At 37.8% G+C, this 27,327-nt stretch overlaps 1 protein-coding gene and 2 long non-coding RNA genes across 3 annotated transcripts in view; all 3 read left to right on the top strand.

The window, feature by feature from the left end:
• Nucleotides 1-1,485: 1,485 nt before the first annotated feature.
• Nucleotides 1,486-7,779, top strand: LOC144976125 (uncharacterized). Its single transcript, XR_013646047.1, has 2 exons — nt 1,486-1,596; nt 7,667-7,779. It is a non-coding gene; the product is annotated as an uncharacterized LOC144976125 (long non-coding RNA).
• Nucleotides 7,780-10,620: 2,841 nt separating this feature from the next.
• On the top strand, nt 10,621-13,914 carry LOC144976124 (uncharacterized). The gene is made up of 2 exons (XR_013646046.1): nt 10,621-10,656; nt 13,590-13,914. It is a non-coding gene; the product is annotated as an uncharacterized LOC144976124 (long non-coding RNA).
• Nucleotides 13,915-18,337: 4,423 nt separating this feature from the next.
• Nucleotides 18,338-27,327, top strand: part of LOC144976652 (dual specificity calcium/calmodulin-dependent 3',5'-cyclic nucleotide phosphodiesterase 1C-like) — a 50,814-nt gene continuing 41,824 nt past the window's right edge. Inside the window, exons 1-4 of the mRNA XM_078920961.1 lie at nt 18,338-18,515; nt 20,862-20,990; nt 24,915-25,032; nt 26,290-26,442. Of these exons, the coding sequence (XP_078777087.1) occupies nt 18,445-18,515; nt 20,862-20,990; nt 24,915-25,032; nt 26,290-26,442 (471 nt within the window). The 5' untranslated portion in view covers nt 18,338-18,444. The remainder of the gene's footprint in view (nt 18,516-20,861; nt 20,991-24,914; nt 25,033-26,289; nt 26,443-27,327) is intronic.

Here is a 27,327-nt window from a genome sequence, read left to right as displayed (position 1 = left end):
GTCTGTGTAATTTGGTATATCTTCGGTTGATTTTTCTGTGTGGCCCAATAATATATTTGATAATATATTCCCTCAACTAACCCAAGAAAAAAATTAAACCTAGTACCTTTAATTAACCCCAATAGGAAAAACAAACACACTAGCACTTTCATAATACTTATGACTAACCCTAATAGGAAAAAAAAATATCCGATCTCGAGCTAACCCTAATAGAAAAAATCATGACAAATTGAATAAATAAACGCCTGACAAAAGATCAAAGGTGGAAATACAAATTTAAAGAATACTGGGGATGTAGGAGCTTTCGGAATGTCTCCCCTTTACTTAACTTAGGGAAAAACAAACTTCCTAGCACCTTTAATAAGACTTATGACTAACCTCTCGAGCTAACCCTAATAGAAAAAAAAAATAACTCTCGGACTGCTTTGCACTACCTTTCAATATTTAACATATCAAAATGGCGGCTGAAAATCAATACAATGGTCAAATTAAGAAATGTTAAACTTTCACAAATCTATCAAGGTTTGTTCTAGAGTTTCTAAAATACTTCTAGATATAATGACAAATTGAATAAATAAATGCCTGACAAAATATCAACAGTGAAAATACAAATTTAAAGAATACTGGGGATGTAGGAGCTTTCGGAATGTTTCCCCTTTACTTAACTTATGGAAAAACATCCTAGCACCTTTACTAAGACTTATGACTCACCTTAATAGAAAAAGAAATATCCTCGATCTCGAGCTAACCCTGATAGTAAAAAAAGAATCAAAATGGCGACTGAAATACCTTCATGTGATCAAGTGAATAATATCACTATGAATGCCACGATTTGCTGAAAAATGCCAACACCTACACACACATGTATACACCACACACAACACACACACACACAAACACAAACACACACACGCACACACACACACACACACACAAACATACACGCAATTAGAATATACATAACAACACTGATCACCGCTAAATCAACAACACAACGGAAGTAATAATAATACTTGATGTAATAAATAGATGACGCAAATTGACTTTTTACAGTGTCAAAATTAGTTGATTTTGGGAGTCAAGTGTCGTCGTTGGTACATATTTTATGATATCTGTTTGACTCAACAAACTTTCAAACTGACTTCAAATTATAAAAGGAAATCAAGTTATCTGTTTATCTATCTGTAAAAAATACATTTCTAATTTTCAAATCTTTCAGTAGAGTTGTGCGCCGTATCAATTTTTTTATTGACTCAAATAAGAACTATGTTCTCCACAATGCTATATTTTTTAAAGAAAGGATATATATATATATATATATTATATATAATATATATATATATATATATATATATATATATATATATATATATATATATATACAAGCTCAAGTTTAAGGGCTACGTTAAGCCCACGATGTTTCGTCATTAGTGAGTTTCACTGTAGTACCAGCTGCCAACCCACGTGTATGGCGGGTCTCTATATATCTCCATTACTCCGTTGTATTCATTCCGGCTTGTGGAAGTGCGAACTACATTTACAAGTGTCCTTACTCTCTTCCAGCTCCAGTCTTCACAATTCCCATTGAAGTAAAAGGTGAGTGATTGTTGTAAACATTCTAGTTTGTGGCAATGTGAACTTCATTGACATTTTTGTGCTTTTCGTTTGTTTGTTGGGTTTTTTTTTTTCTTTTACAATTCCTATAAGTATACACTCAAATCTTAATGTAAGAGTTCCCTATCAATTTTCACGAAATCCCAACAGGAGCAATTTGGTCATGCTCTATCTAGTCAGCTGATCCTGCGTAGGACGTTGCTTCCCGAACTTTCTTGCGAAACAGATTACGGTTTTCCGCCAGTCTACTTGCTTGAGTTGTTGTCATTTCCAGCCATTCACATATATCTTGTTCCCAGCATCTTGTTGGTCTACCTCTTCCTCTCTTGCCGTCTACCCTTGTCTGCAGAATGTGCTTTTCTAAAGATTCGTGGCGAGTCGTATGGCCAAAATAGTTCAGTTTCAATTTCTTTACAGTTTGAAGAAGAATTGGTGATTTTATTCCGATCCTTCTCAGGACTTCTTTGTTTGTTTGCTTTTTAGTACATGATATTCTGAGTATTTTTCTATAGCATGCCATTTCAAAAGCTGTGATCTTTGTGCTCTCTGCTTTGCTGATAGTCCACGCTTCGTATCCATATGTTGCTGTTGGGAAAACAACACTTTTGAGGATGTTGATTTTTGTTTGAATGCACTGCCCTTTCCAGATATTATTCATCTTTTCTAGCATTGATCTTACCATTGCTAGTCTCCTCCTGATCTCTGGGACCGATTTCCCGTTGTACTCAATCCAGGCTCCAAGATATTCAAAATTCTTTACTCTTTTTTTTTTCTTCTCCATTGATTTTTGTGATGGCATCTGTTTTGCACTTGTCAGTATTCATGATTTTGGTCTTCTTTATATTCAGCTTAAGGCCTTTGGTCTCGCTGTGTTCCTTTGCAGATGTTATTATATTCTCTAGTCCCCCCGGTGTTGTGGACAATAGTGCAGTGTCGTCTGCGTACCTCAGATCTTTTATGGGTAGACCTTGCATTTCAGGTTCGTTGTAATTACTTCTCCTGACATCGTTTTCCACATCTCGCATTATACCTTCAGTGTAAATGCTGAACAAATGGGGTGATAGAATACATCCCTGTATTACTCCTTTTGTAACTTTGAACCATTCTGTTGTTCCGCTTTCTAGTTGTACCGCTGATTGTTGGTTCTCATAGAGGGATCTTATCAGGTTTCTAATTCTAGGATCAAAGTTCATCTCCAGGAGAGTTTCCCATAGTTTCTCATGATTAACACAATCAAAACCTTTCGAATAGTCTATAAAACAAGTGTGGAGGCCAGAATTTACTTCTCAATGCTTCTGAATAATTTGACGCAAATTGAATATGTGGTCTCCTGTCCCTCTGCTTTTTCTAAAACCTGCCTGGGTGTTACTGACTTCTTCCAGTTTACGTTCAATCCTTTTCATGATAATTTTAGAAGGATTTTGCTTGCATGACTGATGAGTGATATTGTTCGGTAGTTGGAGCATAGTTGTAAGTCTCCTTTCTTAGGCAATGGTATAAAAATTGCTCTCCTCCAATCTGAGGGCCAAATTTCTTTCTCCCAAATTTTCGTACAAATTCTTAGAAATACTTCAACTCCTTCATCTTCGCTTGCTTTTATCATCTCAGCTTGAATGTTGTCACAACCTGGACATTTCCCATCTTTAAGTGATTTAATGGCCCATTCTATTTAATTCTTGGTCATGCTACATCCTAATAAATTATTTCAATGTCATATTTGTGGGGTTGTTTTGGTTTTGTTTTGTTGTTTGTTTGTTTTTTGTTTGTTTGTTTTTCGTTGTTGTTGGGGTTTTTTCTTTTTTGAAATAGGATTGATTCAGATAGCATTGCAGACTAGTATAAAAGTTAAAACTCTTTCCCTATAAAGTTAAAGTCTCACAACTCTCAAACCCAGACTTTCAGTTCAGTGAATAATATTTTAAGGCATTTTACTAAATGTCAAGAAAGTTAATTTTATTTATTTTTCACTGACGAAGCATAGCTCATGGTGTCCAGTAACTTAAACCACCGCAATGTCCGAGTATAGGGTTCACAATAGAAATCGTGAATATGTAAACAAACGCTAGCGAAGTTTAACAAAAGTCAAAGCTTTGGGTGGTTTAATGGTGGTCAGAGTTCATAGGGCCTATGCTTCTTCGAAGAAAATACTGTCTCTGAGGATTTGTATTATGGCAATGTTAGAATCGTGTTGCCTCCCGCGGGTTCAAAACATCACCGATCTTTTTTCCAACATAATGACAGCAGCTTCTAATGGTGCTCTCACTGTTATGTTATGACGATTGATCAAGGATGCAAATCCGTACCGTCGCAAACTCCCCCGGAAGCCTCGTCCCAACGCATCGTTCTATCAGATGCTCTGCTGTTTCGGGCTCGTTACCAGAACGGGTACATTAATAGCGGCGCACATCCATTTGGAATTCGGATGTGAGAAACAGATTGGACTGGAATTTTCCAAGTCGTTGGATTGAGAAATGAAGGCCAATTGCTGGTCCCTCTGCGATCATCAGACCTCACACCACTAGATTTCTTAAGGGTTTATAGATCAGGTGTGATTATATCAAAAAGATCATTTTTATAAGTTTTCCGGAATATTGTTTTAACCAATAATTAAGCACATTAATCTATGTTTTCATTTCGCCTTAAAAATGAGATTTTGACAGACTGTACAAATTGCGGAATTACAAAATGGTGAATTAAATGGTCGAGAGGGGTTGTCAACACATGAGAGCAAACAACATCTTTAAAACCTAGTTTCCTATTGAGACTTAAGGTCGTTAAAATGGTGACTCTTCGTGATTTTAACTTTAAATTTAGACCAGACAAGATTTACGCAATTTTCCTATCCAATGGTGAAATTTGCATGAGCTTATTAAAAAGAACCCCAATTCCAACATGCAGCTCCAAGAAATCTGACACACAAAAAATGCCACAAACAGCGCGATGAGACTGAGTACCTTACTGCAGAGAGATGTGTGTCACCAGTTTCATGATATTTAGGATAGAAAGATATTTCCAACCACAATCGGACTAATAATATTACAAAAGGTCCCCACAAAAGTATAGCTTTAAATTACTTAACAAGTCAGCTGAATTAATTAAATTATAACTTTATTTCAAAAATAAAAATATGTCAAAAATAAAATAAAACGGTTTGACAATGAAACGGACCTATTTGGTTACCCGTAAAGAAACTACAATACAAACAAACAACTCTTGTCATGTTGTTCTCTCATGTTTGTTCCTCTGTTCCTTATAACGAAGTTTGATTCGGCTTCTTGTGAAGGAGATGTGTAGAATAGGTACTTCTACATTATTAGTCAAACACCGTCCCGGATAAAGCCTATATTGAGAACAACCGTACTGCTTCTCAAACGTTCTTCACAAACCAGACTAATCACTATCCTTTTGTATCTGGATAGTGAGTTGACCGAATACGTTTTAATGCACCAAATATTATCACACTCTTTTATGGAGATGTGATATAACAACACACGCCTCTCTTTATTTGTCACTGAACAGGGCAATACAACTAGCCAGCATTGAATATTTCATAACACAATTTTTCTTTCTCTGTGTTCGACTTTATTGGGACTCGTACACATGGAACAGATCGACCTTTTCTGTTCTATGATTATAATGGTTACTATTTGATTGAACTGACTGCGTAGATCGGCGTTCTCTATGCTGATTCTTTTTGGACTTGCATAGTATTAGTCCTACTTGCATAGTACATATCGGCGTTTTCTATTCTATGATTTCAAACGTCCGATTCACATAACACAGTAACCTGCGTTCTGCCTTGATATTATCCGGCCCTGAACATTACACACGCACAATCAACCCTGCATCGTGCGATCAAGAATAGCAATTGGCGAGTTGCGGACTGGCACGGGTTTATATATCATGGGGAGTAATTTTCATTCGACGGCCGAGAGAGGTTGTCAACACAAGATAGCCTTACAACATCTTGAAATGCTAGTTTCCTATTGAGACTTAAGGTCGTTCTACTATAACGTGACAACGTGTACCCGTAAACATTTATGAACAGCTGAAACATGTTTATGGGGATTCACGTGTTAGTATTTGATCAATTCAAAGGTGCTTTACTGGAATTGATGTTGCTTCCACCAACATTACCGAGTTATAGTTGCTCACGAACGGACACCGAACGAACGACTTACCGATCACGTGATCAGTTTTTTCTCGCGTCCTCTCGTCTAATCTCGTCACTCCGGAATAGAAAGAGGAGGCGGAGCTTATATGATATAACGCAATGAAAGTTCTGTCCGATGACGGGTGGGGAGATATCACCTCTCCAAAACTTACCTTATTATATGAGATCTTGAGATTCTTATCCAATCATCGATTGCTCGTTTGACAGTTTGCTTGTGAACAGTTAGGAGACCATCTCTTGATCTATGGGCAGGCGGGTTTGCGTAAAGGCGGTGAGTGTTGTATACATCAAAGAGTACCGCTGATCGATGGGTAAATAGTGGTTGTGTAACCCAAAAGCCCTGCCGACTCGACTGCAAGGTCTGGTATGTAATAGTTGCGTCACCATCTCAACGCTCAGGAATTAATTAGTGAGGACTCTCAGTATATATATATATTAAAAAAAAAAACAACGCTGTTGAATCACACGAGATACATCAGTGTGCTCGTCGCATTGAGAATTGAAAAATGAGATATAAATCAAGAAAACCGACCGGAAAATAAAGAAACTATCATTAAATTTAAAAAATTGAGCAATCTTTTTTTCAAAATCAATCTACTAGAAAAAATGTTTCTTTCTAAACCTATTTTTGTGAAACAAAGATAAATGTTCTCCTTTTTGCAAGCTGATTCAACAATGTGGTTTTCAAATTTATCGTATACGTAATCATTTGGAAGCTCCCGAGAAAGGTATTTTTGTGTAATCCTCTTCACACACACGCGCGCGCACACACACACACAAACATATACAAACAATACACAAACAATACACATCCCTGGTCATCTATTGCCTATATTATTAATGTTAATATATACATCCCATGCTGATTGTCACTACCCCCCCCCCCCCCCCAACCATTTCCACCATCCAAGTACCAGCGGCCTTTTCTCTTTGATTTCGTATCATGGTCTGCCCGAAGCCCAACACCTCGATCGTTTGTGGGTCAACCCCCCCCCCCTCCCCCCTCCCCCCCACCTTCGCCCGTAATCAATTTATAATTTTCTCTCTGTATAGAGCGCCACGTGCACAATTATATACTATTGAATGACACTGACCTTGCCCTCCCCTAACACAAGCCAACAGCAACCCAAGCTATCCTCTATCACGTGACCTTAGATCCGATGCTGCATACCGCTTGAGAGTCTTCACTATCCAGATCTCGTTCATGGTCACGTGAGAAGGCTATATCCGTTCGGGTTCGGCGTTCGGCGTCTCGTTCGACCCGATTTCGTTAAAAGCCTATTATCACTCTCCTAACCAACTATAGGAAAATCAGTAAATTTGTTACGATACAACCAACATTTTTCTTATTCGCATTTCTCTTGTACATCATAAAATTTAAAGAAAATGAACAGCGTGTTATAGAGCATGTTTTGCTAAAGATATGGTGTAACGCAAGAACATTATACTATGTGTTTGAGTGATGAAAAATCTATTTTGTGTGAGATGGGTGTTAAGTTTTTGGGGAAATCTTGAAAATGGCTAGTAAGGAGAGAGTTAATTACCTCGTAGTCGTCGTCCACAAACTGTATCGAGCAAAGCAAATCGAAAACGTTAACCAAACCTAGAGTCAAATTAAACTGTCAATTTGCAAAGGCCTGGAATTTTACAGGGAAGACTTGGACAAATCGTTCAAGAAATTCTCGGTTACAGAAAGTTATGTGCCTGTTGGATACCGATAATCTTCACACAAACATTACATTGAAAAAGGAAGTTCTCTTGAAGTCGTATATTATACCTTAGCTCTTCCGGTGTAGGGAATATACGTATGTTATATTCAGTAAACTGGCATATGGTATACACAGTTACATTATATAAATGTGTTCCTTTGTCCCACAGGGCCAATCTTCAAATTGCAAGAGTAAAAATGAAGTCCATCATGCTTTTGGCCGTCCTCATGCTCATCACTGTTGTTTCTGTCATAGATGCCCAACCACCTGGGCGGACTTTTCCTACATTGCCACGTAAGTGTAGAATTTTCGTGTTGCTTTTGAATTTGAGCTGATTTTTTATTTATTTATTTATTTTTTGGTGTGTTGGGTAATCGAAACGTTTCGAGAAAAGTCCTTAAAATAGTCGGTAATTAGAGAAATAAAGCTACACATAGTTTAGTTTGTTGGTACGATACATTTGGCTGTAAATGTAAGTCTTCTTTTCAATAAACGTATAGGCCCACCCACAGCTCCATTCAGTGAACCAATCGTAGTAGTAACCATAAAGTAATATTAAGAAATATTTTGATTGGTATCAATTTTTTTCTCTTAAAGGAATATTTTTAGAAATATTATAATCTCTGCCGTGCTATGGAAAACACGTAGTGAAAATTGGGGCCATAAAACTTGTTCTTCAAAAAATCAAAGTGATTCTCAGCTGATAAAATCTGTAGACTGTAAACAAAAATAATAAACTAAAAGGAATATAAAACTTGTATTTTGCCCTTTCATTATTGTTTATTACTTCTTCAAATATCGATCATGATCATAGCTTGTGTGGCTAGTGGTATAACACTCGCGTTAGGATCGGATGGTCCTGAGTTCGAACTTCGAATAGTTGAGTCCTTAGAAAAGGCTCTCTACTCACATTCACTAACTGTACTCGGGTGTAAAACGAATACCTGGGCCGTTGATAGCTTTGTCACTGTCGGGCAAAAAAATGTAAAATCGCCGAAGGCGTCATGTCTTGTTCAACTTTTTATGTATTGCTGTTAGTCAAGGACCCTTTGTAAAGCGTTTTGGGTACGTTGGGTATTTATTGCACTATATAAAATGTCTTTTTTTTCATTCTTATTTTTTCTTGTCGCTCCAACACTGAACCCATTCCACAGCATCTAGTAAGCAAAATCTTAGCTCATAATCAGTGTATCTGGGCCCGTCCTGGCATTCTGTAAGGATGTGCTCTATCGTCTGCCCTGGGCATCCACATCTGCACAAGCTGGTCTCAGCCAGCCCCCACTTTTTCATGCTTCCAGTTGTTCTCCCAAGTTTTGCCCGTGCTTGTTCAGTGTCATCTTATTCATTCCTCTGTTCCGTAGGGCATGTCTTCCCTCAGATCTTCAACGGTTTCATTTGCGTGATTGTCTCATTCCCTCCATGAGGAAAGTCTGTATACAGCTGCATGGTCAGGGTTGATGCCTTCCTCCGTCATGAAGCTCTTTCTCGGCTTCAGTCTACTTGTATTTGGGCTGTGGTCATGAAGGGGGTGCCTTGGGTCCATTTCCTGTTTGTAATTCTTGGCCCTGTAAGCAACGGCTCTTTGAATCTGGAAGGTACAATGCCAGCCGATGGAGGACTGGAACTCCAGCGCATTTCAAGTTACCAGGGCCGGTTTTCATGAACGAGCATTAGATTTAGTAATTTACTGGTCCAGAAAATTACTACCTAGTCTTAAGCCCAAGCAAACAAGTACCTAAAAAATTGGATTTCATGAAAGCTTTCTAGTCCCCGAACAGGCGAGTCTCTTGCTTAGAATTGGGCGTTGTACGGACGATGACTAATTCGGCTATTTTGTGCGGGTAACACCACCTCACTACTACACGAAGGGAGGTAAGATACATCCGCAAAAAATTTCCAAAGACGGAATTAGCAACGCACGTGATATTTACTGTCGACTGTTATAGACTGAAATGATTTCCATCGTCGACTGTCAATTCTATATTTTAGACCAATAGCAGGTTCATCCTAGAAAAAGGAGAGCTACCGCTAGCGTTAGATCTACTATTTCTAAGGTTTCATTGCGACTACGACCACCGAGATTGAAACTCAAAGAAATTGAACCAAAAGAAAAACAAATATTTACACAAAAAAAGAAAGTGTGTTCTGATTAATCTCATTATTTCAGTCAATTGCAATGTCAACAGAATAACTTTTGACTCCACTGACTTTGTAATTATTTATTGTTGTTGTTCTTTGACGCAAACCCTTTGATTTTGTAGTATGTCGTTCAATCTCAACTCAACTCATGAGCCGATAGATTCAGTTTTTTTAAAGTTTTTTTTTTTTTGTATTTGATTTTTTTTTTTGGTTTTTTTTTTTTTGGTGTTGTTGTTATATTTTGTTTTTAGTTTTATACTCACATAAATGTGTACTTTCGACGATCTGCACCTATCTTATAGTTCTTTTTTTTTAAGCCAGTGGCAATAGCAACAGGACACTTTTTACCCCTGTCATTCGTAACCTAAGTATTTTCTTTCCGAATCGACGTGCACTCAATCTAAAAATAGTTGCTAACTTGTTGACGCTATGACGTCTCCTAGCAACTAGTCTCAGACTAAATCAAGAAGTCTTGCCTTGGCAAAATGCTTGGCAAAAACTTAGTCCGAAGGTGCCTTGATTTTAGTCACGGACTTGCTTAGTACGCTAAAATGAACTTCGATTTTTGACTTAAGTCAGAGACTAACCACGAGGAGTCCGCTTTCATGAAAACGGCCCCAGTAATGATCCGGCAAATGTTATGTAGCGAATGGTCATTCTTTTTGGCATGGCAGGATCGTGCCCAGACTGGTGTTCCGTATTCGGCTGATGAATAGCATAGGGCTAGTGCGGTTGTCCTTGCTATTTTTGGATCTGCTCCCCGTGTAATAAGTGCTTGTCAGTTATAAAATATCGATCGCTTATAATGACAAATTTTGGCGATAGATTAAATTGTGATTTAAACCGATCGATATTCTAAAAATTAGTTTACTGGACAATATTTTAAAAACGTGTTTTCCCAGACCACGGCAGGTTTGTGGCTAACCTTTTCTATCTTTCATTTTTTTTTTGTTTCTTTGTTAAATTGAAATATTTTTGCTCTCTCCAGCTCGGTGTAAATACGGAGATGCCTACTATAACGTGAGTATTTTTGTGTGTGTTTGTATGAGTGTGTGTGTGTGTGTGTGCACGCGTGTGTGTTGTATTAGTATCCTGTTCGTCCAGACATGTGTAAGGCCACCTACTCAACAAAACATTTTGCTGGAAAGTATTTTTGACTTTTTGACTAATTAATAATTCAGAAAAGTGAGTGGAGCAGGCACTTATGTTGGTAACAACAAGATATGAAGTGAATAGAAAAGTGCCAGAAGACAATAGAGAATAAAAATTTTTCGCGGCGGTGGTGGGGTTTGAACCTGCGACCTTATTGGTACGACAACTCCGCCTGGCAGGTGAGAGCGTGGCTCTACCGTGTGAGCTATCCACGAACACACAAATATTCGTTTCAAACCCAAAGTCATTACTAGATCCCTCTCTCACCCACTTCTTGAGACCGCCGATACGTTCGTACACCACCATCGCGAATAATATTGACCAGCAGTTAAGCTTAATAGCCAATATTCTCAACACAAACATATAACATAGAAACGATTGAGACATTGAGTATGCTCCGGTGTATGGGGTGAATTTTTTAATTCAGAAAAGTGAGTGGAGCAGGCACTTATGTTGGTAACAACAAGATATGAAGTGAATAGAAAAGTGCCAGAAGACAATAGAGAATAAAAATTTTTCGCGGCGGTGGTGGGGTTTGAACCTGCGACCTTATTGGCCCCATACACCGGAGCATACTCAATGTCTCAATCGTTTCTATGTTATATGTTTGTGTTGAGAATATTGGCTATTAAGCTTAACTGCTGGTCAATATTATTCGCGATGGTGGTGTACGAACGTATCGGCGGTCTCAAGAAGTGGGTGAGAGAGGGATCTAGTAATGACTTTGGGTTTGAAACGAATATTTGTGTGTTCGTGGATAGCTCACACGGTAGAGCCACGCTCTCACCTGCCAGGCGGAGTTGTCGTACCAATAAGGTCGCAGGTTCAAACCCCACCACCGCCGCGAAAAATTTTTATTCTCTATTGTCTTCTGGCACTTTTCTATTCACTTCATATCTTGTTGTTACCAACATAAGTGCCTGCTCCACTCACTTTTCTGAATTAAAAATTCACCCCATACACCGGAGCATACTCAATGTCTCAATCGTTTCTATGTTATATGTTTGTGTTGAGAATATTGGCTATTAAGCTTAACTGCTGGTCAAAATTATTCGCGATGGTGGTGTACGAACGTATCGGCGGTCTCAAGAAGTGGGTGAGAGAGGGATTAGTAATGACTTTGGTTTGAAACGAATATTTGTGTGTTCGTGGATAGCTCACACGGTAGAGCCACGCTCTCACCTGCCAGGCGGAGTTGTCGTACCAATAAGGTCGCAGGTTCAAACCCCACCACCGCCGCGAAAAATTTTTATTCTCTATTGTCTTCTGGCACTTTTCTATTCACTTCATATCTTGTTGGCTAATTAAATGAGTTTTCGGATTGTGACGATTCGGGCCGCTCCCGAAAAGTCAGTAGAGACAGATAGGCCGAAACGTTAACGTAAGGAAAAGACTAGGAGAAAGATAGGCAAAGGGAAGTGCACTGAGCCTAGCCTAAACAGAGTGAAGAGAAAGCAGAAGAAAGCCCGCGTCTGACAATTAGATAAAGGCAACAATACAATGATAAAATAAAGGAAATCATGATTAACAAACACGATACATTTATTACGAAAGTAATTTACATTTACAACACAAATAGGAACGACACAACTCTACTTATCCATACATCCTTCTGGTCTCTCTCCTGACATCCATGAATAAGAAACGACACTATCATAAAAGGACAACCGCTGGGATGGCGGTATTATGTTCACCTCAACGACACGTTAAATAGCGCTGGTTCGAACACCCCCGGTCAAATCCGGGCTCGTTCGGGTTATAACACCCACTCCCCCAGAGACCATCTCGTCAATGTCTAATTACTGTTTTTCATCCATGTGAGAGAAGCCAGAGGGATGTGATCACAGAGGATGGTAGCCCGAGGGCAAAACGAGACATAAATGTCAAAATGCTCCAGAGTGAGCACAGGAGAAAGACATTCTTTCTCAATGGCGGAATAATTACACTGACGTCAAGTGAACTTTCTGGAAAAGAACGCAATGTAGTGAAGCGTGTCTTCAAATTCTTGAAGCAACACTGCCCTGGCTCCCAAATAGTCTTCAACAGTCATAACGTCACTTCCTTCCTAATGACGCATGGTAACTTAGTAACACTGGCTCTAGACTATCGGAACAATGGCGGACGCCGTATGAAATATTTCTCCGGCGAGCTTAAACGCGTATCCAGAGGGAAAAAAACCCATCAATTTGATCATGTTTTGACTTTTTCCACATTCTGATCACAAGGCATAAGAAAAGGGAATGAAAAGTTATAGCTAGCATGAAGAATAAAAAGAAATGATTTTCTTTGTTTAGAACCAAGATGGCCGCCGTTGCCGGGCGCGTGACATCAGACTACTGAATCCAATTGGATGCATCACATTCCAATATGAGTTCTGATGTTTCTCCCAGGAACAGTTTAAGGTCACTAAGCGCCTTGTTACACTCCTTCCCCCACTGAAAAACATCTTTTTTCAGTAGGTATGTCATTGGTGCAGCGATGGAGGAGGAGTGGGGACAGAAGCGGCGATAGTAACCCACCACTCTAAGGAAACACATCAATTTTCTTCTATTTACAGGCACAGGTGAAATCTTGACTGATTATATATATATATATATATATATATATATATATATATATATATATATATATATATTTTATATATATATATATATATATATATATATATATATATATATATATATATATATATATATATATATATATATATATATATATATATATATATTTATATATATATTATATAAATGGAGTCACTCACTTATTTATGGCCGATTTAGATATGTTCCTCAATGTTTCAGGGTAGCGAATGGAGGTTAGACGACTCCTGTCAAACTTATGCCCAATGCATTGGCAATGAATGGGTCAATGAGAAACCATTTGAGTATGCAGGGGAGTGTGACGAATGTGATAAAGCTGATGATGGCAAATACCTCTGTGGTTTTGACTGCACAAAGACGAATCCACATCACACTTGTAAACAAGGCTCCTAGGCAATCATGTTATAATAAGAGCTGAGCATGAAATCTTCAATCAAATTATTATTAATACTATCTCTTACAAACAAACAACGTTATGGAATCAAAAATCGATTGAGAATAAAAAAATAATATCTTTTGACCACAATATGTTATTATTTGTTTGTTTGTTTGTTTGTTTTATGGGGTATTCAGCTCAAGCGACACTATTTATTATTGTGACCCATGGTGTCAAAGAGACTGTTCAAAGAGACCTCATTTTTAATTAATTGTGAGGAACAATTCATATGCTGAACAAAGTTGGGATACTTAAAATATATATCTTACTCACTCATACACGACACATACAACCATACCAAAATCACTCAAATCTACAAGTAAAAACTATTCTCTCTCTCTCTCTCTCTCTTTGTTTCTCTTTATTTCTTTTTTTACTCAGATAAATTAGTATAGCCATGCGTGCCTTCCATTCCAACCGGTGGTAAGGCTTGATGATATATTGCTTTATTGCTATAATTTGTCATTTGTCGTTTATTTAAAAAATTATTTCTTTATTAAAACAAAAGATCCAAAATATGGCGAAAATAACACACGCACAGGCTCGCCTTCCCCCCCCCCCCCCCCTGCACACACACACACACACACACACACACACACACACACGAACAGCTCAAATTGAACGCCCGTGGATGTGCGAGGGTGTTAGTGACAGTGATAGGTTTTAGTCTGTATTGGATACAGAGTTTTATTTTAATACGATACAGTTGTCATTGAAGCTGGGTTTATATTGTCACATTTAATGGCACTTGCGACACCTTCATGTAATTTCAGCGCGGAGGCAAAATGATGAAACAGCATGGAAGAACAGATAGATTAAATACTCAGTGGGGCTTAATAAAGAAAGTTGAGGCATTTACAAGACTTAATTCCCAAATGCAGTATATATGATTTGTGAGGCTGGCTGAGAAAACCCGGGAAGATGCGGGGGGAATGGTGCTGGTGGGAGAGGTGGGGCTAAAAGGATGGAAAGCACAGATACGTCATCTGATATATTTACTTTTCGCGTTTTTTATTTACTTCTGTATTGTCTCCATTTAGATATCATACGAATGTATGTAACGTGACTCAGCCACAACGGGGTAGTCCGCCATCGCTGTTGTATCCAAGTTCCACGATATTCACGAATTAGGCCAAGCATAACTCTCCGTTGCCACTAGTTGTAGGCTTACCTGAGCTAAGATGGAGAAAAAAAAAAAGGGGGGGGGGGGGGGGTTAAAACCCGTTATAACCGGGTGAGGACATACTATGTTTTGTGACATGATATTACTTTGCAGGTTGTTACTCACAGTAGGCTGCAATTACTTCCTGTGAGGGCAGTTCCCATACTGGGCGGTTAGCCTCAGCCATTGTACCTAATCGTATCCTCCGCCTGACGCTATGGAGAGTTGACCAGTTCCATGGACTCTCCTGGCTGCTCCCCTCTCCTATCCATCACCTGCCTGCCGTGACTTCATGTAACCCTGGTAGGGAGGCTAAGTGGTTACTCGGCCTTGCCCAAGGGTCTACCACAGGATAACGGAGGGAAGTATCGCCTTTCTATCCTTTGACAGACAAGCTGCCCCGCTACCCTAATAAAAGAATTATTGACATTCTGCAGAAGTTGGATATAGATGGCAAAGACATTCGACTCGTTAGAAATATTTACTGGGAGCAAAAAGCGGCTGCTCGAATTGATAGTGAGGTCAGCGAGTACACACACATACAGCGAGGTGTGAGGCAAGGATGTGTCCTATCTCCCGACCTTTTTAACATCTACAGCGAGTTCATTCTACGTAAAATACAAATGAAGGCAGGAGTGAATATAGGGGGACATATCATCAACAATCTAAGATATGCGGATGACACTGCTCTAATCGCAGAATCAGAAAAAGAGTTACAACTACTCGATAATGTGGCCAAACATAGCGAAGACATGGGGTTAGAACCCAATGTGAAAAAACAAAACAAAATGTATGGTTTTGAGCGGAAATAATGTTAAACCACCCTGCAAATTATCCTATCAAAACGAAGAGATCAGGAGAAATGAAAGTTTTACATATTTGGGATACATTATTATATCTGGTGGTAGATCCACCCATGAAATTAAAAGAAGAATTGCTTTAGCAAAGAATACATATAATCAATTAAAGCAAATCATGAACAACCACAACATTGAGATGGCAACAAAACTCCGGGTAATGAAATCATTCTTGTGGTCTGTGCTTCTTTATGGCAGCGAATGTTGGAAGATTAACAAAGAATGTGAAGGTAGAATAGCTGCAACCGAAATTTGGTTTTATAGACGCATTCTTAGAATCTCATGGAAAGATAAAATGAAAAACGAGGAGGTATTAAAAGAAATTGGAGTACGACCAACTTTGGTAAACACCATCAGAAAAAGATTTAAAATTTCTCGGACACATTTACAGAAAAAACGGTATTGAAAAGATTGTGCTTACGGGTAAAGTTGCTGGGAAGAAAAGAAGAGGGAGACAGAGGATATATTACATTGACAATCTGAAAGGATGGATTGGTGGAGGAGGAACAGGAATCGAGCTATTGAGAAAATCTGAGGACAGATATGGTTGGAGGGACATGATCGCCGATGTCTGCAACAGGCCTGGCACTTGATGATGATGATAACCGGGTCCCTGTTATATCCAGACCTGTTATAACGAGGTTCCATTGTACTTGTACTCCTTGCCTGTTTCTTTCATCTTCTATACGAGACCATTTCACCTCTGACCTTAGAGACACAATGTCTTCCACTAAACTTTTATGTTGACTTTGAAGGGCCCTTGTGAATTTTGTACAAACATTTTATGGTGGCGTGTGAATTTGTGTAGGTGAAATTGCTTTCTCATCACTGTGTCACTCTTCTCGATAAACGTTGTGATGAGGGATAATAGCTCCAAGTATGTTTCCTCATCCATCCTTAAAAAATTGCTGAAATCTCTTGGATATGAGCGTAATTTATTTAATAAATTTATGTGCGAGTATTTTTTGCCGCTCTAAGACCACTTTTTAGTCTAAAGGGCCCTGTTCTTTTTTTATTCCTTTCCTTTTTTCTCTCTTTAATATTGAGGAAATTATAAAACAACAAAGAGCATTTTCAGTTTCTATTTTCATTTCAAACTGTAAAATAGCAACGCCCGTATGGTTGTATAAATAAGACGAAAAATAGAAAAGAGAGACAGTGTGGGCTAAAATCATCTGCGACTGACGCAGGGATCGGGTCCCAGCGACCCAGACGAGTTGCATTACAGGTACAAAACTCAACGTTTATGGAGGCCCTAAAATCGAAAGTGGATCGAGAATTATTGAGAAGGCTGATAACCTGGCTCATTCAAAATTTGCTTGTAGGCTACCGGAAAGTAGTGCCGCACGGGTTTTGGTTCTCGAGAACAGGAACACCAGGAACACAGCTCAACCAGGAGCATTTACCAGGAACATACATGCGGAACATTTTCCTGGTCATGTTCCTGTTCCTGTGTCCAGTGTCAACAAAAAGATGTGATTTTGTGAGAAGGATGAGTAAGGGTTCAGTCTACGGGCGAAGAATGGGACAAGGAGGTGGGGATGGGCGGACGTTGTTATTGCTATAGATAGTATGCAGATGACGTCACTCAGGCTTTTGTTATTGTTTTTGCCATCCGCGTTTGTGAGTTGTTCTCACTAAACTGTATTAACCAGACTATAAAAGTTCATGGTTACACAGAGTTTGTGTGTTGGTCCGTTATATTTCCGGATGGCAATGTTGTGAACTCCTTGGCCAAGCGCATTCTATCTATACTGTGTTTGTGTATGCATGTGTGTATATGTGTGTGAGTGCGTATGCGTGTGTGTGAGAGAGAGAGAGAGAGAGAGAGAGAGAGAGAGGGAGAGAGAGGGAGAGAGAGAGAGAGAGAGAGAGAGAGAGAGAGAGAGCGAGAGCGCAAACCAGCCTACGTCCCTCCCTCCTCCCTCTCAGTTTGAACCTCTCGTCTGTGGTTGGAACCACCTACAAACACGAGTACGCACGCCGTACTACTTAGGACTTGACTGATACAAATCTCTTCGACCGGAAAAATCGCGAATCGCTCCAATTTGGACTAGGAACAGGTTACGGAACAGGAACAACGCCACCAGGAACGCAATCGTTACAGGAACATGAAAATGTTCCGAATGCCCGGCACTCCCGGAAAGCTTTTAGTACACAAAGCACCAAAAGAGCCCCGCCACTGTGCCGCTCACATGAGTGTAATTATAAGTATTCATCTTTTCTTGTCAATTTAAGAGTCAAAATATAAATTTTGAAATTAGTTTTAATTTATTGAAGTGATTTTGATCCCAAAGAATAATAAGTGAATAGATAAATAGATAAATAAACAAATAGGTAAATGTTGAACCCAATTTTTGATGGCCTATCTTTTATTATTTTTTTAAAAAGGTTTTGCGGATTTTTTAATTCAAAAAGCCAAATTGGCAACCTTACGTACAAAAAGTTACTTTCCGCAAAATTACAAATTCGGAACTCGGAACATGGAGTTCGAATTTTAACTGAACATTTGACTGTATGTAGATTGTAACAGTAATAGTACATTTTTGTATTCGTGTGTTCACGTTTTAGGTTGTTTTCATTTAAAATACTTTTTTTACGATGACGACGAACAAATCTATTGTTTCATTCGACTCTAATGTTGTTGTTAACCAGCTATCGTCGTCAGCTCTGTAAGTATCTACCTATTTTGTTCTCTTCTCAACTCAATTGACCATCTCGACTGCAACTCCAATAACTTTTTCTCGCATTTATTATTATTAATCTAATGGTTAATAATACATAGCATGATATTTAAAATTTAGACTTTTAGACTAAGAACCAAACTTTTCTTTGACTATGAACTCTTTCTTCTTCTTTACGATCAAAAATCACGTACTAAGTGACTATCTAGTGAACATATCTGGTACTCATAAACTTAAACGGACAAGAAATGATGAACTTCCACCAATTTTGTAGTAAGGAAATAAATTTTGAATATTCTGAGATTCTAGTGATGGCATTGGTTAAGGAGCGAGGTCCCTGCCACAACTTGCCCTGTTTACACTACACAGAAATAATGGCCAGAAGGTCTAAAGTGTTCCAATACTAAAAATGGTTTCAGGCAACAAAAAATGTAACCAAATTTTAAAGGTGCCATTTTGATAGGATTAAAAAAATAATGATAATTATAATAATAATAATTGTTAAAATCTTACCTTAACCCGATACCACCAGTGATCCAGATGAAGATGGTAGTCAAAAAATTTTTTTTTTTTTTAATCTTACCCAAAACTCAGTGTGACGGATGAAGGGAGAATATTGTCCCCCCAAAAAATAGATAGATAGATAGATAGATAGATAGAGAGAGAGAGAGAGAGAGAGAGAGAGAGAGAGAGAGAGAGAGAGAGAGAGAGAGAGAGAGAGAGAGAGAGAGAGTTTTAGTTTTGTTCAGTTTTTTATTCAAAATAGAACTCTCTCTCTCTCTCTCTCTCTCTCTCCCTCTCTCTCTCTCTCTCTCTCTCTCTCTCTCTCTCTCTCTCTCTCTCTCTCTCTCTCTCTCTCTCTCCCTCTCTCTCTCTCTCTCTCTCTCTCTTCCCCTTCCCTCCATCTCTCTCTTTATCTAATTATTTCTTTTGAAAATATTCTCCTTCATTCGTCACACTGAGCTATAGGTGAAGTAAAAGTTGTGTGGTGTGGGATGACACAACAGTTGTGTGGTGTGGGATGACACAATAGTTGTGTGGTGTGGAGTGACACATCAGTTGTTTGGTGTGGGGCGACAACAGTTGTGTGGTGTCGGGTTACACATCAGTTGTGTGGTCTGGTGTGGGGTGACACAACAGTTGTGCAGTGTGGGGTGACACAACAGTTGTGTGGTGTGGTGTGACACAACAGTTGTGTAAGTGCTTTGAGCATGTTTAGTGGATATTGCGCTATATAAAAGCTCAAGTAACAAGTAAGAAATGAAGTAAGAAGTATCAGGATTGAGGTAGTCCATAACAGCGCTGCTTTCTTGGGATTTTTTAGTGGCCTTTGATTGGGATGGAATTTTGTTATAGTATGTTTAACCCTCTCCTTAACAACTATAGGAAAATCGTTACGATTCCATTTTTCTCATTTCATATTCTTATAGTACACATCACAAAATTTGAAGAATTTATAAATTATAGTTAAATCAGAGCTTAAAGCTGTGTTTTAGTAATAATAATAATAATAATAATAATAATAATAATAATAATAATAATAATAATAATAATAGTAATAATATTAATATTAATAATAATAATGCTAAAACACTTCTGATTGTGCCTCACTCTGGGCGCATTTCACAGCAAATGTAAAAGTAGATAAAAAATACTCGTCACAAATGTTTTCACTCCAAAACTAAAATACTAGTCTAAAAATATGTGTTTTCAAATGTTTCTTGAATTTACCCAGAGTTTGTGAGGATTTGACATCGTTGGGCAGGCTGTTCCAGATCCTTGGACCGCAAACTTGGAAGCTTTGTTCTTCAGTTTGTAGTCTACAGCTAGTAGCTTGTTCTGCTAAAAAAATTGTATAGCATGAATTTGTTCCTATTGAGTTAAAAAATTTTAAAATCAATATATATGTTGAATGGGTATGTGTGATATTTCGGGGGGAAAAATCCCCCTGAAAATGGTCAGTCGCAGTAAGAAGAGATTTATATAGAAGATCTTATGATAAATATGGGGGTCCCAATAGCTCAGTTGGTAGAGCACTTGCTTTACACGCAAAGTGACCAAGATCGATCTCGGGTGCAGTTGAGATTTTTTTCTGATCCACCCAGCAGTGAATGGTAGCTGGGTCTGTTAGATCTGGCGGAAAGTACTTTGCGATAGTGTCCTATCCAAAGATTAGCAAGCAATTGCTATATATTGTCTTTTTCATAATATAGAAACTGGGATAAACTCCGGCTCCATGGGCCAAATGGTTCTAAAGGACTAAGAAGAAAAGAGATTTATAGAAGATCTTATGATTTATATGAGACCATTTTATCCATGTTTTTCTTTCTTAAGAACCGACTCATACATAGACAGCAATCTCGACTGGTCATTTGCATTACTAACACCTCAGATGGTGAGGTTGTTAGGCAATGATCATGCTACATTCTTAAAAAGAAAGTCAGAGGATCATGAGGATTCAAGGTCAGTAAAGGCAATAAATGAAAATGTGATGAATTCCATCATTCAAATTGGTATTATGTGGCTATGTTGTCTTGTGGTATTACATTTCGCTTTCAGATCGGAAGGTCCTGGGTTCCAGCCTCGCTATGCACATATCGGATCCTTGGAAAAGACTCTATAATCACATTTTCTAACTGTACTGAGGTGTAAAAAATGTTAATATCGCCTAACAGGTGTAGGCGTCATGTATCATTCTACATGTTATGTGTTGATGTTGGTTAAGGTCCTTTGTAAAGGACTTTGAGTACGTTTAGTGGATAATGTAATATATAAAAGCTCAATTTTTTTCAATTTTTTTTTTTTCGTGATGAATCAGATTTCCAAATGAGATTTTAAGGTCAATACGGCTAAAAAACATGACATTTTAATTTTTGTCACTCTAAAATATTCTCTCTTGTAAATAAAACATAAAAACATAATCTTAGTTTCATATATTATTTTTAAATTTAGTTTTAAGCATCCAGATTATCCGACCATAATACAGTTTTGAGCCATGGGCTACAAATGATTTTGAACAGAGATGGGGAAGTATTGTGCTCTATCCAATTTAAGATGAGCACACATTTTCTCTCCATATTCAAGTGTAACATGAGTTCTTGACAGTTATCAGCATTGTCTCTGTCGAAAGAAATTGCAATACCGCCTTACAGGCATCATGTCATGTCCTACATGTTGTGTTGCATATTGCTGATTTTGAGGTACACCTTTTAAAGCCCATTGAGCACACTTAATGGATAGTGGGCTATACAAATGCACAACTATTTTTTTTATGAAGGAAGACAAAATGGTATCAAGGCTTGATTCGAACATGGGGCTGTTTGGAGGAGAGTGAAACCTGCTTATTGCCAAAAACGTGCTTATTTGAGCGCTGAGGTTATATTTGCATTTCTGTCACAAAATGGCTGACACCTGATTGAGGCAGCATGAGAATGACAATCTAAGACAAAATAACATTCAAATTCAGTGCCCAGGGCCAATTGAATTTTCTGATGAAAAAAATGATACCATTGGTTCAATTTATAGTATACTTTTGTAGAAAGGGATTAGATTACATTATTATTCTTGCCTTTAAGAACAGCCGCCAGACTCTGTTCTGGCATCACAGTGTGGCCAATGATGCTGAAAGAGTTAAAAAGAAAAAAAAAAGCCATTTTTATCCAGAAAACTGATTTTCCTTGACTGTTAAAGTGGCTCACTGTGTCATCCCGACAACTCATATTATAAGGCAACTTGGGAGAAATCAATCATAAAGCTGTACTTGATTCAAAGAGATTGAATATCGGTTAAGTTAAGAATTAGTGCAACACATTTTTTTTCCACTAGAAATTCAAACTTTATAAGATTTGTAAAGAAAACAATTTTCATATTATCTCATTAAATTTTTAAAGAAATTGTTGCTTATCAGGAAGGGCCACATAAATCTAAGGATATTTACCTTCAATAGATACAAACAAAAATAGATAAATAGATATACACAATTTTTTTAGACAAAGATGAATAAAACAGTTTTAAATATCATGAAAATATACTTAAAATGGAATGTTTCAGCTCATCCTAATGGAACTAATTTAAGTTACTTTCCTTTTCAGTTGACACTGTTACAACAAACAAAACATTTCCAGAAGCCGCTAAAGTTGCACTGAAAGTGAAGGATAATTTATGACTGTAAATTTTAACTGAATGACTTCGGGTCTACTTATTATTTTCCAAACCATGTGTTACCCATTGCCTCATCCTAGTTGTGCGACTATGTGGTCTAGTGGTAAGACACTCGCTTTTGGATCGGAAGGTCCTGGGTTTTAGCGAGCTCACTCGGCGCATAGTTGAGTCCTTGGAAAACACTCTTTACTCACATTCTCTCATCATACTCAGGTGTAAAATGAGTACCTGGCAGTTGACTGCGTTGTCTCTGTCCTTTAAAAAATGTAATATCGCCTAACACGCGTCATGTCCCGTCCTACATGTTAAGTGTTGCTGTTGACCTGTAACGCGCTTTGAGCATGTTCAGTGGATATTGCGCTAAATAAAAAAGCTGCATATAATGCTGCAGAGAAACGTGTGCCAAGAAAGAAACTTAAAGGCAAAACAGGCAGAAATAGGAAATGTCTCTTTTTCACTGTTTAAAAAAGTATTTCTTTTTTCTTCAAAGCATTGTACATACCCATACTCCTCAATATACGAGGGCTCTTTCATAATTAACCGAAAAATGCCTGTAAAATCCGCGTTTTTTATGCTATCAACAAAATTCTTGCACGTGTTCATGCCTTGACTCGTCCTTCATTTCTCTACGTAACAGCCAAGTCTGTCGACACACTTCTGCCAACGCCGCACCATGAAATAGATACCCTCTCGGAAGAAATTTCCGTCAAGGTTTTGTAGCCAATTTCCGCACATGGTCAACAAGCTCTTCATCGACATCAAAGCGCTTTCCTGCCAGCTCACGTTTCAGTGGCCCAAAGAGGTGATAATCAGATGGTGCGAGGTCTGGACTGTGTGGTGGGTGTGGCAAAATCTCCCATCCATATTTCTCTAGCCAACCTTGCGTCACACGTGCTGTGTGGGGTGTAGCGTTGTCGTGTTGCAAAATGATCCCATTGGTCAACTGCCCTGGGCGCTTTCTGCGAATGGCCTCCCTAAGCTTGTCAAGAGTTTGGCAGTACCTTGCAGCATTGATTGTTTCTCCAGGTTGTAAGGTTTCGAACAGAATAACACCACGACTGTCCCAGAAAACATTTCCCATTATTTTCTTTGCTGACCGCATGACTTTGAATTTCTTCGCGACAGGTGAGGATGGATGTTTCCATGTCATCGAATCTTGCTTTGTTTCTGGGGTGCAATGGTGCAACCAAGTCTCATCACCGGTGACTATGCTGTCAAGAAAAGTCACATCGTACCCTAGAAAGTCTCCGCCGGCGTTGGCAGTATGCCCGTGAACCCTGCGTGAGCTCTTGCTTCTTCTCAAAAGTTCCCTGCAGATGTCCAATCTTTGTTCTTTATGATTGTCTGTCAATTGCTTAGGAACCCATCTTGCGCTGACTTTTCTGTAGCCAAGTTCATCAAATACAATTCTATGGGCAGAAGTTTCCGAAATTTCAAGACTGCTTGCGATTTCATGAAGTTTCAACCTCCTGTCTTGACGAATAAGCTCATCAACTCGCTTCACATTGTCTTCTGACGTCGCAGTTATCGAACGCCCTCTCCCTTCCCGTCTGTCAAGTCGGAATGGCCGACTTCAAACAAATTACACCAGTGATAGACTTGTGTACGGCTTATAACATGCTCACCATATACACTCTGAAGTTCTTTATGAATTTCGGTAGGATTCAGACTTTTGGCGTTCAAAAAACGTATGACAGCTCTGATTTCCTCCTTTGACCAAGTTTCAAGGTGGGCCGCCATCTTTAAAATCGTCTAGAAATTCATTGTGCAAAATGATGCACTTCATAATTTCTGGGAATATCCGTAAGGAAATAAGGAATATCATGTCGTTTACAGAATTAAAAAATCTCCACTGGTTGCTGAGCAATGGGCATTTTTCGGTTATTTCTGAAAGAGCCCTCGTAGCATGATTGCTTTCCACCAAGCCTCATACAGTGGAGTTCAAATAAGACAAACTGGCTTATTATAAAATCTTGTTTAAAATAAACTTTTCGTCCAGTCTTTTTTTAAAAACATTTTTCATTGTTTTAGCCAATTAATCAAAGTCTGTTTTACATAAGCAAGAATCAGTCTCAATTAGGTTAAAATAAACTGTTCTCTGACACAGTGGCCATTTCATTCCACTTCCATGCGCCAACAACCCCTCCCTCTCCACCTAAAAAAAAAAAAAATTATAGCAAAATCTTATTTCATCCACACTACTTATTTATTAATACTTCTCTTAAGTTCAAAGAATATCCCCAGAAGAATGAGTAGAACTATAAGGAAATACTCGACTACAAAGAATTTACGAAAGAACATCATTGGAGGTCCCAGCTGTAGTGTTTTGGATACTGCACTAAAGGTTTGCTTGTACCGTTAATGTTACAGATTTCAGTGAATATAATAAGTATATTATAGATAATAAGATTCCCTTTATTCATCTCCAATGGTAAATAATGTCTTCCGGGTCTGTTCCAGAGGAATGCTCTGTAGTGCATCAAAATGATGGGTATAATAATGATGATGATGATAATAATAATAATAATAATAATAATAATAATAATAATAATAATAATAATAATAATAATAATAGGAATAATAATAATAATAATAATAATAATAATAATAATAATAATAATAATAATAATAATAATAATAATAATAATAATAATAATAATAATGATGATGATGATGATGATTATTATTATTATTATTATTATTATTATTATTATTATTATTATTATTATTATTATTATTATTATTATTATTATTATTATTATTGTTATTATTATTATTACTAGTAGTAGTAGTAGTAGAAGTAGTAGTATAATCATAATAATAATAATCAATTTCATGTTATGCAAGGTTTATCTTATCCATTTTAAGGGAAATAACCTTCAATTCAAAATGATTAATCCGTTAGCCTCCCCTGTCAATGAATATGTAGTGCGAGGCTCTTTTTCAATGTCTTCTCTGTTTCACACTATAGAAATCGAGTAAAACTCCAACTCCATAGGCGCAATGGCTCTGAAGGACTACGACAACTTGAATAGATTGGATTTCCTTTATTCATTCCTTAGTGGAAATTTATCTTTAGGGTCTTTTTCAAGAGAAAACTGGTATGACCCGGGCATTGGCCGCTGTGCAATGCTGCAAAGTGAGTTAGGGTGAGATGCCTTGCTCAAGGTTACACAGTGCGGCAGGTAGTCGAACTCAGTACATTTCTAGTACAAAGAAAAGTCCATACCACTGATCCATTCTGAGAAGTCATAGCACAAGATCACAAAGTATATTTTGGCATCATATGATTTATTTGTGAACCATCGCTTAACACCGACCGTGTTTGGGCCGAACTAGTTTTCAAAAAGTAAATTTTAAGTAAAAATAATCAGAATATATGAAAGTTCAGTTTTTGGTTCTATTAAGAAATATTTCCACCAAGAGGGAAAACAAAACAAAACATAATCCTTACCCAAGTTTCATATTTTTGACCGTGAATTTCATTTCATTTTTGATGTCTAAATCTTACCAGAATAATATAACTTAGTTAAGGTGGTGGATCACATTTTTATTTTATTTTTATTTATTTATTTATTTATATATTTTTTTTAATCAACAGATGGCGAACACCTGGTATTTTAACGTATTTGAAGCAAACCAAGTGATTGGTCGGCACATCATGTTGCCAGTTGCCAAGAGACTGTTTTGCTATCACGACCTCTTAAACAAATTCCACATCGCAGAGAGTGTATTCGACGCATTTGTCTGCAAGGTAGTTAATCCCTGGTTAAGTACCAAAACGATTGTCGGGAAGATTTTATGAACTTTAACAAAATTTAAAACATCTTAAAAGGTGAATTTGATGCATTTGTAACCATGTTCAGGTATTTATCCAATCTCGTATCCATCCATTCTGTTGAATTATTTCTATGTATTATTACTATTAGTATATGATCTTATGATTTCTAATGGTCTAAGAGAAACAACTGTGTAATAATGTCTCTCTACAATACTTTGTTGGTTATTTCCCTTGAACCAAGGGCATTCACTCTTATGATAAATAACCATGTGTTTACATTTCACTTTTACTGTTGATTCCTTCCTACTGAAATTCACCCATGATGTCTCCACATTAATATGTTGTTCTTTGGGTTTGAATAAAAACCATAGTTACAAAAAATATCCTGTGTCATCCTAAATTATGTCAAACTTAACAGGTTATGGGCCCAGTGCCAACAACAGCAGGTATGCAAGATTAGTTTTCGATGAGGATGAGCAGAAGTATGAACAATGGGATATGAAGTTTCTGAGCTACCTCAGGCTGCAGAAACTGAAAGATGTGATCCTTGCGGGTGAAGGGGAAGATGTAGACTTTGAAAAGAATGCAGATGCTTATGCTGAGTTGATTCAATTCCTGGATGACAAAAGCTTGTCTTTAGTCATGAGAGATGCAGCTGATGACGGCCGAAAAGCCCTCAGGATTTTGCGGGGGTACTATGCCAGCTCAAGCACTCCAAGAGTGATTTCTTTGTACACTGAATTGACATCATTAGCCAAGAGTCCTACTGAAAGTGTAACAGAGTACTTAATTAGGGCAGAGACAGCAGCATCAGCTTTACGAAATGCAGATGAACAGGTTTCTGATAGTTTACTAGTC

Source organism: Berghia stephanieae, chromosome 7 (genome assembly GCF_034508935.2).
Source record: "Berghia stephanieae isolate SIO BIC M18660-M18661 chromosome 7, UCSD_Bste_1.3, whole genome shotgun sequence".
Classification (NCBI taxonomy): domain Eukaryota; kingdom Metazoa; phylum Mollusca; class Gastropoda; order Nudibranchia; family Aeolidiidae; genus Berghia; species Berghia stephanieae.
This window is presented reverse-complemented; position numbering and strand designations above follow the sequence as displayed.